At 39.1% G+C, this 13,508-nt stretch overlaps 1 protein-coding gene across 2 annotated transcripts in view; it reads right to left on the reverse strand.

Moving 5' to 3' along the window:
• The window catches only part of NFATC3 (nuclear factor of activated T cells 3), a 304,320-nt gene that overhangs the window by 79,786 nt on the left and 211,026 nt on the right, over positions 1-13,508 (reverse strand). The window contains exon 5 of one of the 2 annotated variants that reach the window (XM_030204303.1): positions 6,750-6,805. In XM_030204303.1, coding sequence (XP_030060163.1) covers positions 6,750-6,805 — 56 coding nt within the window. Of the gene's footprint in view, positions 1-6,632; positions 6,806-13,508 lie in introns of both variants that reach the window. The other variant, XM_030204302.1, reaches the window with a different exon arrangement.

The following is a 13,508-nucleotide window of genomic DNA, read 5'->3' on the forward strand; positions in this document are numbered from 1 at the left end:
ACAATGGAAACAAGTTTTATTAAAGAGAATAGAAACTCCTGCTTTTTATATAAGGCAGGTGAAAAAAATATGATGAGTGAAGGAGTAGCCTAATAGTTAGTGCAGCGGGCTTTGATCCTGGCAACCTGGGTTCGATTCCCACTGCAGCTCCTTGAGACCTTGGGCAAGTCACTTAACCCTCCATTGCTCCAGGTAAAAAAAAAAACACCAACCAACCAAAAAAAAAACACCAACAAAAAAACCCTTAGACTGTGAGCCCTCTAGGGACAGAGAAAGTACCTGTATATAATGTGTACAGAACTGCATACGTCTAGTAGTGCTATAGAAATGAGTAGTAGTAGTAGAGATAGCCAATCAAAAAACAGTTTACAACATTCGGAAAATGACAAATGCATTCCTTGCAGAATGTCAGGCTTCTGTAGGTTTAAAAAAAAACTTCTTTTAATTGGGTGATTAATACCATTTACATTGAGTGACAAAATTCTAAATTCAGCCATTTTACTCGAATGGACATTTGTACTTCACAATCAAATTTCTATCATTGAGTAAAACGCAAATAATGTACTCGTCCCCATGAGTAGAAAGGTATACAGCAGGTTCGAAAAAGATATTATATGCCCTATAACACCCCCTAAAGAATTCACACTAAAAGGGGAGTCATAAGGCAGATAGGCATGGCAAAAGACTAAACTATAATGTGAAACAAGGTGCCAGATAACGTGAAAAATACAATAGCCCTGAAATAAACAACTTTAAATCTGCCAAGAAACAATCAAATGTGGCAGTACAGTATCAAAATTAGAGATCACAGAGGCCTATGAAAGAAAATGTAATAGGTTACGCAATCAAAACTGTTAGTTCACATAAAGGGGCATTTTCGATATGATGTTTAAGTCCGATTTTGGACATTTTGCACAAAACATCCAAAATCTGAATAGGAAAAGTGATCAATTCAAAAAAATAAACCTTTTTTTTTTTTTTTTCAAAAATACTATTTCAAACGTTTTGTGCTTTGGACATTTTGTTTTTTGGTCCATTTTCAGGAAGAAAAAAAAAACAGTAAGTGCAAAAAATAGAAAATCAAGCCATTTGGGATGTAGGAGGAGCCAGCATTTTTAGCAGACTGGTCTCCCAGACATCACAGGAGAGCAATGGAGCACCCTAATGGGCACTTCTCTGCACGTCATAAAAATGCTCCCAGGTACACATCTCACCTTTGCTCCCTTATCTTGTCCCCCCGAGTCCTCCAAAACCCACTGTCCCCCACTACAATAGCTCTTATGGGTGAAGGGGGCACCTATATGTGGGTACAGTAGGGTTTTGGTGACTTTGGGAGGGGTCACAATTTCCACCACAAGTGTGAGAGATAGGGACCCGAGTTCCCCACTCCATAGTGCACTGCACTGACCACAACACTACTCCAGGGACCTGCCAGCTGCTCTAATAGACGTACATTTAACATCTGAGGCTGTCATAAAGGCTGGTAAGTCATATTTTTATTCACATTTTTGGGGGGAGTGGGAGGGGTTAGTGATCACTGGGGGGGGGGGGGGGGGGCATCCCTGATTCCCTCCAGTCTCCTGGTCATTTAGGGCACCTTTTTGTGCCATTTTCATTATAAAAACAGGTCTAGTTCAAAACATCTTAGTTTTAGTTTTGTTTTGTTCCATTACGGCTGAAAAATGTCTAAGTATTAGGAACGCCCAAATCCTACCCTTAACATGCCCCTTTGAGATTTGGATGAACTGCAGATTAACATAGAAAAACGTCTGAAAAATAGGTTTTGAAAATATCGATTAGATATTGTGTGGAACGTCTGTCCTGAACTTTAATCTTCAGGCCCTTCAAAACAAACAAACAAACAAACCCTTTATGAACCCCTATACAAAGCTACTCTTAAGGATATTACTTTGAAAATGGCTTTCTTAGTAGCTATGTCTTTGGCCAGAAGAATCTCAGAGATTCAAGCCTTATCTTGTAGAGACCCCTTTCTGCGTTTTATTGAAGCTGGGGTGTCTAGCCATACAGTCCCTTCCTTTTTACCTAAAGTGGTTTCTGTTTTTCATGTAAATTAAACTCTCTACTTGCACTCCTTTTCTGAAGAGGATTGTGGATAATTTTCCTGTTTGGGTATCCTTGATGTTAAGCGTTCTTTTACGCTATTTAGCGGTCACTAATGACTGCAGGCACTTGGTTCACTTTTCATTCTTCTAGTTGGACCCAAAAAGGGTTTGTGCTCTTCTAAAGTGACTATAGCTCGTTGGTTAAAGTACACTATCTCTTCAGCCTATTTGTTAGCAGGGAGAAGAACGCCCTTCATTCTAGAAGGGTTCTATCTGCTTCTTTTGCAGAAGCCCATACTTTTTCTGCAGATGATATTTGTAGGGCCGCCACATAGAAAATGTATGAAATGTGGACTAAGCTTTATCTTCTAGATGTGGCAGCTAGGGCAGAAGCTTTCCTTGGAGCTTCTGATCTTGCAGAAGGGTTATCGCATTCCCTTGTAACCTGAGAACTGCTTTTATACATCCCACATATATGGACTAATCCTTTGGAGAAGCTAAGGAAGGAAAAATTAGCTCTTACCTGAAATTCTTTCATTTCATCCCAAAGGATTAGTCCAGATCCCACCCTTCTGTTCTCCTTCTGTTTTGTTGGGTTATTTGTTGATTTTCTTGTTTCTTAGGCACAAGGTTAGTGTTTGTTCTTCAAAATTTATAAAACTTTGTTACAGAGGCAGGAGTTCTACTTTTTGCTATTGACTTCTTACTGCTTGGCTATCTGAATACTGAATGAAACCTAGTGCACAGCAGCCTTATATGGCAAAGTTCTAATTTGCTCTCTATCTCAACCTGCTGGCACAACCCACAAGTGTGGACTAAACTTTTGGGTCTAAATGAAAGAAAATTATCAAGTAAGAACTAATTCTTCCTTTACAAAACGAGGATATACATGTTTAAAACAAACACACAAAAATATGCCTATGGTAAGGGGGCATGGTCTAAGCATGTTTGCAGATCTCAATAATAAACATGTATTTGCCATTTCAGAAGCGGAATGCTGGTCTAAGTCCAAAAAGATCGATGTTGGGATTTACACCTGCCACCTGGGCCATCTACGTTTCAGATAAGTACTCATATTGAGCAGCACTCCACTGGAGTTATTAGGGGAAGTTGCCCCCTTAATCCCCCAATGGTAGATGCCCCTCCCCCAAATTTCTCATCTTTATTGCAAACTCAACCACAATAGAGGAGTGTGGCAGCTGTACTTTTCTGAAACTAGATTTGGAAAAGGACTGAATAATTACTGCTGTATGCCATATGTGGAGCTCTTGCTCATGCAAAAGGGCCATAGATAACGATCACCACAGTGGCCTTGGAAAGCTCTATGAACTTTAACATACTGAGGTTTTGTGTCCTGTTGGAAAGGGAACTTCTTGTGACACCTGTTATACAAATCTGGGCTGAATGTCCTCATAAGGAGAGAGGACTCATTTCAAAGTGGCAGTGGGGATTGGTAGGAAGAAAGTCCAGTTGAGAAGCCCTCCTTATTAGGATACTATTGTCCTTTTACAAAATTGAGATCTGGGTCTGGGAAGTTTCCAAGGTCATTTTGAGAGGCCTCTGACATCGAGGAAGGTTAACAGTGAGTGCCCCACTTGAGGTTCAGAATATGAAAAGGAAACAAAGATGACTCTGCGGTATTGAAAGATGTGCAACTCTTTCAATGCAGGCATTATCCTTGCAGACTCAGAGGTATGTGCAATTTCTAATTATATCTAACTCCTTGGAATCTTTTACAATACCTGTTAAACTTCCTTTGCAAGTAAGAATGAGGTTTTTCAAAGATGCAGAGAAGCTGCTGGGGAAGATTCATCCACTGACATTTATATAGGAGAAGATGTGGGGATATGGGTAGATCTACATTTTCAAACTGCTGTTGTGCAGGCAAGAATAGGAAAGTATCCTGAATCTTGATAGGCAAGCAGGATGACATCTGTGCAGGCTCAGTGCTGGAAAGATCCCTATGCTGTAGAACAGGCTCAACAAGATCCACACTGAGTTGTGCAGGAGCACTTGAGGATTAAGAACACAACCTTCTGTGCTGAGGATAACAGGGGAACTCCTGTATTGTGCTCCAGAGAGTGTTCTTGTTTGTCACATATGGTGCAACAGCTTGCTAAATTCTGTGCTTGGATGAGACCTCTTCACTAAAAAGTGATGGTACGTCTCCATCACTAGAGGATGGTTGAAAAATAGCCTTATCCCTCAGACCTGTGCATCTGTATCAGGGAAAACAGTGCTTTAGGTTGAAATGTCTCACTTGAAAGCTGCACTGAACCAGGCACAGCCTGGTGTTGTAAACTGGCGACCGGACCTTTGAAATCACTGTGCTAAGTAACTGAGGCTATATCAGCAGATGAGGATCTACTGGAATGCACAGAATCAAGTATGAGCAGATCATCATTTTTGCTTCATGGTGTTCATGAAAAAATGGAGGCCATCCTTCCAAGACTACAGGGTCATTCTCTCTTAATGCTTGCATTCAGCCTAGTTTTGCTCATAGCCCAAAAATGTTAGGCATCTCTTATGAGTGCCAAAGTGCTAGATCTTTCTTCCACACTCTGGACAGAGCCTGACAAAGAAAATAACATTAAAACAAGAAAAGTTCTTCTTATTCTTAACCTATTTTCTTTTTTTCCACTAACTGCAATGAAAAACAATTTGAGCTTTGTTTTCTTCTTGACAGAGCAGAAAAAACATATGGAGACCAAGGTGAGCAAGAAAGGCTGCACATGCTCAGAAATTTACACTACCTCTGAGCTCAGGGAGAGCTATTCCTTCTCACTGCTGTGCGATGTCAACTACTTGTATGCCTGATAATATCCTGCTTGTTAATGCGGAGAAAAAAAAGTAACCCCCATAACAAATACTTTGGGGATCTTAACAAGACTTGCATATCCTTATACTAGAGTTTCCTGAACTGTGGGTCTGAACCCCAAATGAGGTCACATTTGGGCTTGCATCTTAGGTGGGTTCTCCATTGTGCATCATTATTCTGTACGTCAGTGGGGTCACACAATTTTATTTGGTCATGATCATGGGGTCACAGCCAAAAGAGATTGAGAAGCACTGCCTTATACTGTGACCAAAACATGTTTTGCCACATCCAAGATGAAAAAATCAGTTTGAAAATCAAATCATGATCTGGTTCCAGGAATAAACTTACAAGTAAAATAACTAATGATTATGGCAGGAGACCTGAAGATCTTCATTAAGTTGACATGACATCTTTTTCAACAATTACTTCTGATTTCTTATAAACAATTGCTTTTATTTGGCAAATAAGCAAAAATAATGAAATTTTAAAACCTTTAACTTAAATATATCAGTTCCCAAGACATTCATCAAAGTTGGAGAACTACTCAAATTCAAATAATGGTCTTCAAAATATTCTCAGCATTTTGCTATCCATGAAGAAGTAGGATGTTATTCTTTACTAATGTAGTGCATATACAGTGCCCTGTAAAAGTCTTCATGCATATGCTTTGCATATTCTGTCTACAAAATGCAATTTAAAATGCATTAAAGTGAGAGTTTGTTTCACTAATCTAAACAGCATACTCTACACATTCAATGTGAAAGAACAGAGGAGAAAAATTCAAAAAACAAAAAGGAATAAAGAAACAAAATCTTGAATGCATAAGTCTTCACATCCCTTTACTCAGAACTTGGCGTGAGCCCCTTTTGAGCAATAATAGCCACATGTCACTTAGGGTAAGTGGCTATCAACTTTCCATAGTAAAATAGTACAGTTTTGCCCATCTGTATTGCTTGAATTGCTTAAGCTCTTTCAAGCTAGATGGGGATCTTCTGTAGACAGCCATCTTCTCTGGTGGTGAACATATTTTCTATCGGATTCAGGTCTGGGATTTCACTGACCTTCTCAAACACATTCACCTTTATTTATTTATTTTTTGCTCTTTACTCAGCTGTTGCCTTTGCTTTGGGTTTATGGTCACTGCTATCTTCTGTACAGTCTTAGATCTACAGCAGATCGGAACAGATTTTCCTCCAGGATCTGCACATACAAGCCCTATAGCTGTTTTTGCTGCAAAAGGGGCTCACACCAAACACTAGGTCAATAGGTGTGCAAACCTTTTGGTTTCTTATTCCTATTTACTTTTTGAATGGCTATATAATTGTTCTTTCACGTTGAACATGCAAAATATATTGTGTTAATTGGCAAAACAAACTCCAAGTTTAATACATTCTAAATTATCTTTTAAAGGGCAGAATATGAAAGACTTAACAAGGCATTGTAAATACATTCCATCTTGCTGATGTGCACACTTACATTTGTGTATTAGGCTTTACATATGGAAAATGATTCATAAAATCACATCTAATATACTAACGATTTTAAAGTAAAGAAATGAGGAAAACTGGGAAAAACTGGCAAAACAGGCGGCAGCCATCTTGCATCAGTGTTTTATGAAATTTAACTAAAAATGATGTTTCAAAACAAAATACAAGAACATTAAAACTTGAGCACTTATATTACTGCAACAGAATGTATAAGTCATGGTGTTTAAGAAAAAACTACAACAAAACAATATAAATTAAACTTACAACATTCAACAGGTATGGAAGAAGTCTGCAGGGATAGGACTTTCCCATTAGGCTGAGGGATGTGCACACGAAACACAAGACGGACACGAGTATTCTTTCTGCCAATGTCTGTCTCACCTTTACGAAGTTCTATATCAGAATTGCGGAGTTTCAGAATACCTGCACAGTCAATGCTAGGGAGAAAACAAATAAAACTTTTACAGATACAGATTAAGATGAATACAAAAATTGTGCCCATTACTGACAAATCTGAACTATGAAACTGCTCTTCATTTTGTCATCCTTTCCTCTCAGCAGTTCATATTAGCTAAAGAAAATGGAGTATTAGCTGAAGTCATAGACATATGACCTGTCTGTCAAGCTCATTTCACTGCCTTCTAGTAAGAACTAATCAAGTATGCTGCTACTAAGACTTTTAGGGTTCCTTTCACAAAGATGCAGTAAAAAGTGGCCTTAGTTTGCCCTTATATGGGTTTTTCCTGCACACCAAGGCTGTTTTTACTGCAGCTGGAAAACTATCAATTTTCCATTTTCCGAATTAATGGTCATGTGCTAATGCTACCAAAAATTAGCACGACACCTATTTTGTAGGTGGTAATGGCTCACAAGAGAATCCTGTGCTGATTAGCACAAAAACGCCTACTCTCCACCCCTAGACATGACCCCTCCCAGAAAAATTGAATTTTTTTTTTTAAGCATTCAGAACTTACCGCAGGATGCCTCAGTATGTCCCATGGTATGCCCTTTTAAAGCTGCTGTAAGCATGCTCTAGTGCTTATTGCAGCTTAGTTCTTTGTGACTATTTAAAATCTCAACAAAGGGTAAAGGACAATGCATTTTATATACCAGCTTTCTGTGGTACAACCAAAGCGGTTTACATAGTACATACAGGTGCTTTTTCTATTCAGGATGCCCACGCTAAAGAGAAGCATAAAATGCAGAGGCAGAGAAGAAAAGGCAAGTACTGATAGAGTGGGCACCCCTTATATGGTTCATAAATCACCAATACATTCTAAGGTGGAAGATTTAGAGAATCAATTCACAGCTAGGAATTTATGTATATTATAATTTCCTGTTATTTCATCTTGCATTTGTTGAGATTTTATATAAGCAACATTTTTTTAAATTCCAACAATAGAATCCAGAAATACATACCAGAAAAGGCAAGTTGCAAAAAAGAAAAAAGAAAAAGAAATAGCATTATCAACTCAAACACCAATAGGTGTACACTGTCCATCTTTTGAGAAGTACAGAGACAAAAATATGGTGGTAATAAAAAAAAAAAAAAAAAAAAAGGAAATTTACAAGATTATAAACCAATTTAACTGCCTGGTGGTATTTCTCTATCCAGGACCCTATTATTCCTCATGCAACAAGAAAAAGAAACTACGAGGAAGTTTTACTTAACAAAAAGCTCTCTGAGAGGGATTTAAAAAAAAAAAAAAACCCAAAAACTGCTTCCCTTGCCAAGAAGGCAAAAATGTACAGGGGAACCTTAAAAAAAAAAATGTTCCTCTCAATTGCAATACCTAGGACTTTAGGTCTAGACATAATTTTCTTCTTAGCTGAGTGAGTCTCACCATATCTGGAAACATCTGAACTAGATTCTGACCACAAAAAAAGAAATTCTTTTTTTCTAAATCTTCAAAACCTTCATTTATCCTTCTCCGCAGAAAATGCGACAAGGAGGGTGGGGCTCTAGTAGAAATGTTATCTGAGAAAGGTTCCAAACAATTAGTCAAATTAAAGTGTCAAAAGCCACTTCATTCACATTGGCTGAAAGGATTTTAGAGGGAATATAACAACATTGAAAAACTTTTTATATCATCAGTTATATAGGCAATATGTTAAGGAACTACTGGCTTTGCCCAATTCAGAATCTATTTTGATTTCCAAATGTTATTACCTATTTTCTGATGTAGTTACAGAGAATTAGTAGGCAAATGGATAATATTATCTCCACCCCTTAAAGTTTTGACTTTTCCATCTTTTTAGAATATGCTCAAGGTAACATTATTACTTTACCCACTTTCCTAACCTTCTCTCTGAAAGTGATACAATAACGGTTTGGAAAATAAAGAAGAAATATATTCTTTTCTATGGTTAAAATTTGATGATTTTGCCTGTTATACACAGATGTGGAGGAAGGCTTTTCTTCAATTGAAGGTTAGGGTTCTTTCATTGGGAACACCTTTTTTTTTTTTTTTTAAATTTTGCTCTCTGTCTGACCACTTATCAGGAAATTAAGTTTTCTTTTTATGACCCAACCCACCTTAAGAACTTTTTGCAAGAGAAAGAAGATTGATTATTATTCTGGTTGGGGGGTTTGGACAGGTCCATAACTGTTTTTTTCTCCAGGTTTAAGTGGAACTTGTTCCTTATTTCTTTTTATAGTTTTCTTTAGTTGTTTAGTTTTGCTTCTCCCCATTAATGTAGTATGCTGGAAACAGACTGGAATTATTTTCTTTGGGGTTATGAACTGGAATTATTTTCTTTGGGATTATATTTCTATCATTGTATTTTGACCCTGTATCTTTTTCCTGACTGCATTTGAAATGTTACTATTTCAATATAAAATTATTTAGAAAAATACCCAGTATAGAGTGGGGTCATTTCATGCCAAGTGATCTAAACCTTCCCACCATCATGTCTCCAATTTTGTTCAAATTTTATCTGTTGCGCGAGTCAGGTGTTAAACTAAGTTTCCCAAAATTTGAGGTCTCTAACTGCAATAGTTGCAGATCTAGACTCCCTTTTCTGAAAGGTTGTCAGTCCATGAGCGCGCAACATTTACCAAAATGCCATTTTTGGGGTCTAATAAAATCCAAACACATTTATAAGAATGGCTAAAAAATTCAAATCCTGTTCAGTTTTTGATGCTAATTCCGATGAAATACATTTTAACATTATGGATGCAAAATCCAGCCAAACAAGTTGACTCAAAGTGTGCATCAAAATTGGTCGCGACTCATCGGAACATATTTGGACCAATATTCAGACCGCAACAACTTCCATGAAAACAAAGATACGGACTTGAAATTTTGAACAAGCATTATGCTTGTGCTGGACATAATACTGCCAGATTTGCAACTAACCAGAATCTATAACCGCCCTGCAGGATCTCTTCAAAGTTGGCACTGTCAGCGCAAATAGTGAAACGTACCAAAGTTCAAAGCCAATTATTAAAAAAGTCTGCCTGAATCAGCTTGTGAACAGTATCATCTGAAAGAGAAAATTGTGCTCTGCAACACTGATACGTTTTTGTTTTGCAATGCCACCATTAAGTAGCCATTTACTGAGGTCAAAATATGTTATATTTAGTACGCTTGATGCGCTAATTTTTCTTCATTTCTAGGAAATTGAGTCTTAATAGTCGCTTAAAAGTATTGATATAATTATTTATTCGTATTTTATTCGCTGATTGTCCAATCGTTTATTGTGCGCTGTTATGGTGGATTGGAAACGTTTGTGAAACGTCAGTTGAACAGAAAGATGCTTTCATAAGCTTTATGCATCCTCATGGTCCTGCTACTTCATTTTATTGGCCGGTAAGACGCGATACTTGCTGGATCCCAGAACAACTTGTCATTGCTGTTATTCCAGCTCCATCAGTGACATCATCTGGTCGGCAATATAGTTTCCCTGAAACCGTTCTCTTGCAGATCAATGATGCTTTCAGAATGATGAAGTAACTGAAGAAGGCAGGCTTGGGAACCTGCAGTGAAGTAACTGAAGAAGGCAGGCTTGGGAACCTGCAGTAAAGAAACCCACAATCAGGCTTGGGATCCTACAGTAAAGAAACCCACAATCAGACTTGGGATCCTGCAGTAAAGATACCCACCCGTGGCTGTTACTGCATGGCTATCGGGCGTGGCCCCTATGGCGATGGGGATGCTGGTTTCAATGTGATAACCAGTAATGGCTCAGCCATCATGGACCAACGCAATACATCGCGCACACAAAATATAACATACTTTGACCTGAGTAAATGGCTACTTAATGGTGGCATTGCAAAACAAAAACATAACAGAGCCATAAGATTGGCACCAGTAGTTGAACATTGTCTGGGGTTCAGCCATACTTTTGAAATGTTAAATTTTTTGGGATCAAGTGTTAATGCAAGCAAAAGGGTGGTGATATAGATCAGTTACTATTGAGAGAAAAAAAGCACATTTTATTTTTAATCTTGACACAGTTTTACCAGGCAAGGGGAGGAAAATAAGGGGAGGGGAAGAGAGGAAGGAAAGGAGAGAGGAAGAGGAAAAAAGGAGAGAGAAAAAGGGAGGGGAGGGAAGAAAAAAGAATGCATATAATAAAAAAAAACCAGGATAACTACAAGTAAACCCTCATGTCCAATTATTGTGCTTTCCTTACACTCTATATATGCCGCGTTACAGTTGTCTGAGATAGTATTGTTGATTGTACCAGTGTCTGAAATGATTGGAAAAATAGTCTCTTATCCTTCTTAGTTTGCAAAGTGTTCTGAAGCATTTTGTTGTTATGGCTGATATTTGATTGTCCATTGATAAGTGTTTGTCTAGAATGATTCCCAGTATTTTCAGGTGTGCTTCGATTTAACTGAAGACAGTAGAGCGTGTGGTTCTACTGATGGCCATCTAAAACTAATGAAAACAATTACAAAATATGTCTAACAAACTAAAAAACAGTAACTAACTCTGTAACTAAGTGTAAGATTAATATAAAATAGAAAAAAAATAAAAAATACATCGTACTGCATAAAACAAAATGTAGTGCCTGTTTCAAGATGCAATGTTTAAAAAAGGCCTAGGACCACAATAGGGCAATATCCTTTAGTATTATATTAGAAATGAACCTAAATCAATTAAAGCTGAAATTACAATGTGGCATGCCCTTAGTGTTATAAATTGGACCTTTGCAAAATGTGGACAATATTAAACTATTATTTACTGATGTACATTAAAAAGAATAAACTTTTTAATATACATCATATAAAAAAGTTTATAACATCGGTATATAAAAACATTTATATATATATATATATATATAAAGCAGACATGTGTGTTTTTCCATGTCAAAACTCCTCTGGCCCCCAAACCCAGCATGCAAACTTTACCTGCCACCGCAGAGGTTATTGTGTAGTTTGAAGCAATTTGGTTCACAGGGGCATTCAGGGGAGAGGAAGCAATACCTCTATCCATTAAATGAATAGGCTGCAGGTCGGAAAGTTCTTTTTTGCTGTTGCTAAGTGACAAACTGCTTGAGACAGGGTGAGGGCTCAGCGACTGATGGGAAGAAACACAGACAGCACCTGTGCAGTTGTCCCTCTCTCATTCTCTAACAATTTCAGTATAAGGGAGTTTCAGAGAATGGTGGGAACAGGATAGGGAAAAAGAATTGGGGTCACATTGGGAAGTGCATGTGTGTGCATGAATTCACTACCCCGCCAGGGGAATGCTCCTCGAAAAGAGCGGGAAACTGAATTTCAATATGCCCTTAAAAAGAAGGCTGTATTTTGACAGGAAAACGGTGAAAGCCAAATGGCAGGCACTTGCTAGATTGAAAGAAACAACTAATCAAGAAAATCAACCTAAACAAATTGATTGGAAAAAAAAATTAGTGCTAGGTAGGGATCCACATTTTCTGATTTAAGGGAGTATTAAAATCAATGTCACCCTTTCTCTCAGCAAAACACCGCAGTCACAAATCATAGCATAGCACACTCCCACTCACACACCCCCACTGACAGTCACCTGTTCTCACCAGTGCTTTTTTTGTAGAAAAAAAGGTGCCAGTACTCATTATGGTCGGAGTCACCACATATGGCCCCACCCCTATGATAGCCACACCCACATTAGCCACACCCCTTATACCAGCTATGGCGCATATAAACATACATCATTGAAAATATTATACTAGTATAGGAGAAAAAAATAAAGTGATTTTTTTTTTCATTAGAAATAATTTCTGTAAGCTGTTACAGCTCCAGTGTACCCAGTGCAAAATAAGACAGCAGATGTAAGTTCTCAAACTGGACATATTTCAAACACTAAAATGAAAATAAAAAGATTTTTCTACCTTTGTTGTCTGGTGACTGTTTGTCTTTCCATATTGGTCCCAGTCTCTGATTCTGCTGCTCTCTATCTGTTCCCTTAACTCCATTTCCAGGGCTTCCTTTCCATTTATTTCTTTACTTTCCGCCTTTCTTCTCCATTTCTTGTCCTACATCCGTAAGTAAAAGCTGGGTCCTCCGCAGACTTCACCGTCCAGTGGATCCAGCTTCTGCCTATTTTCTTCATCCATGTGCAGATTTTCTCCTCTCTTCCTTTCCCCTCATCTCATCTCTCACTCTTCCCTTCCTTCCATCCATGTCCAGCATTTCTTCTCTCTCCCTTCCCGCTCCTCCATCCATGTCCTGCAACCCTCCTCTCACCTGCCCCCCCTCCATCCACCCATGTCCAGTGATTCCCTTCGCTCCCCTGCCCCCCTCCAGCCATCCATACCCACCCAGCGATTCCCTTCGCTCCCCTGCCCCCCTCCCGCCATTCATACCCACCCAGCAATTCCCATGGCTCCCCTGCCCCCCCCCCCAGCCATCCATACCCACCCAGTGATCCCCTCGGCTCCCCTGCCCCCCTCCAGCCATCCATACCCACCCCGCGATTCCCTCGGCTCCCCTGTCCCCCCCTCCAGCCATCCATACCTACCCAGCGATTCCCATGGCTCCCCTGTCCCCCCCTCCAGCCATCCATACCTACCCAGCGATTCCCATGGCTCCCCTGCTCCCCCTCCAGCCATCCATACCCACCCAGCGATTCCCATGGCTCCCCTGCCCCCCCAGCCATTCATACCCACCCCGCGATTCCCTCGGCTCCCCTGTCCCTGCCTCCAGCCATC

Source organism: Microcaecilia unicolor, chromosome 5 (assembly GCF_901765095.1).
Source record: "Microcaecilia unicolor chromosome 5, aMicUni1.1, whole genome shotgun sequence".
Taxonomy (NCBI): domain Eukaryota; kingdom Metazoa; phylum Chordata; class Amphibia; order Gymnophiona; family Siphonopidae; genus Microcaecilia; species Microcaecilia unicolor.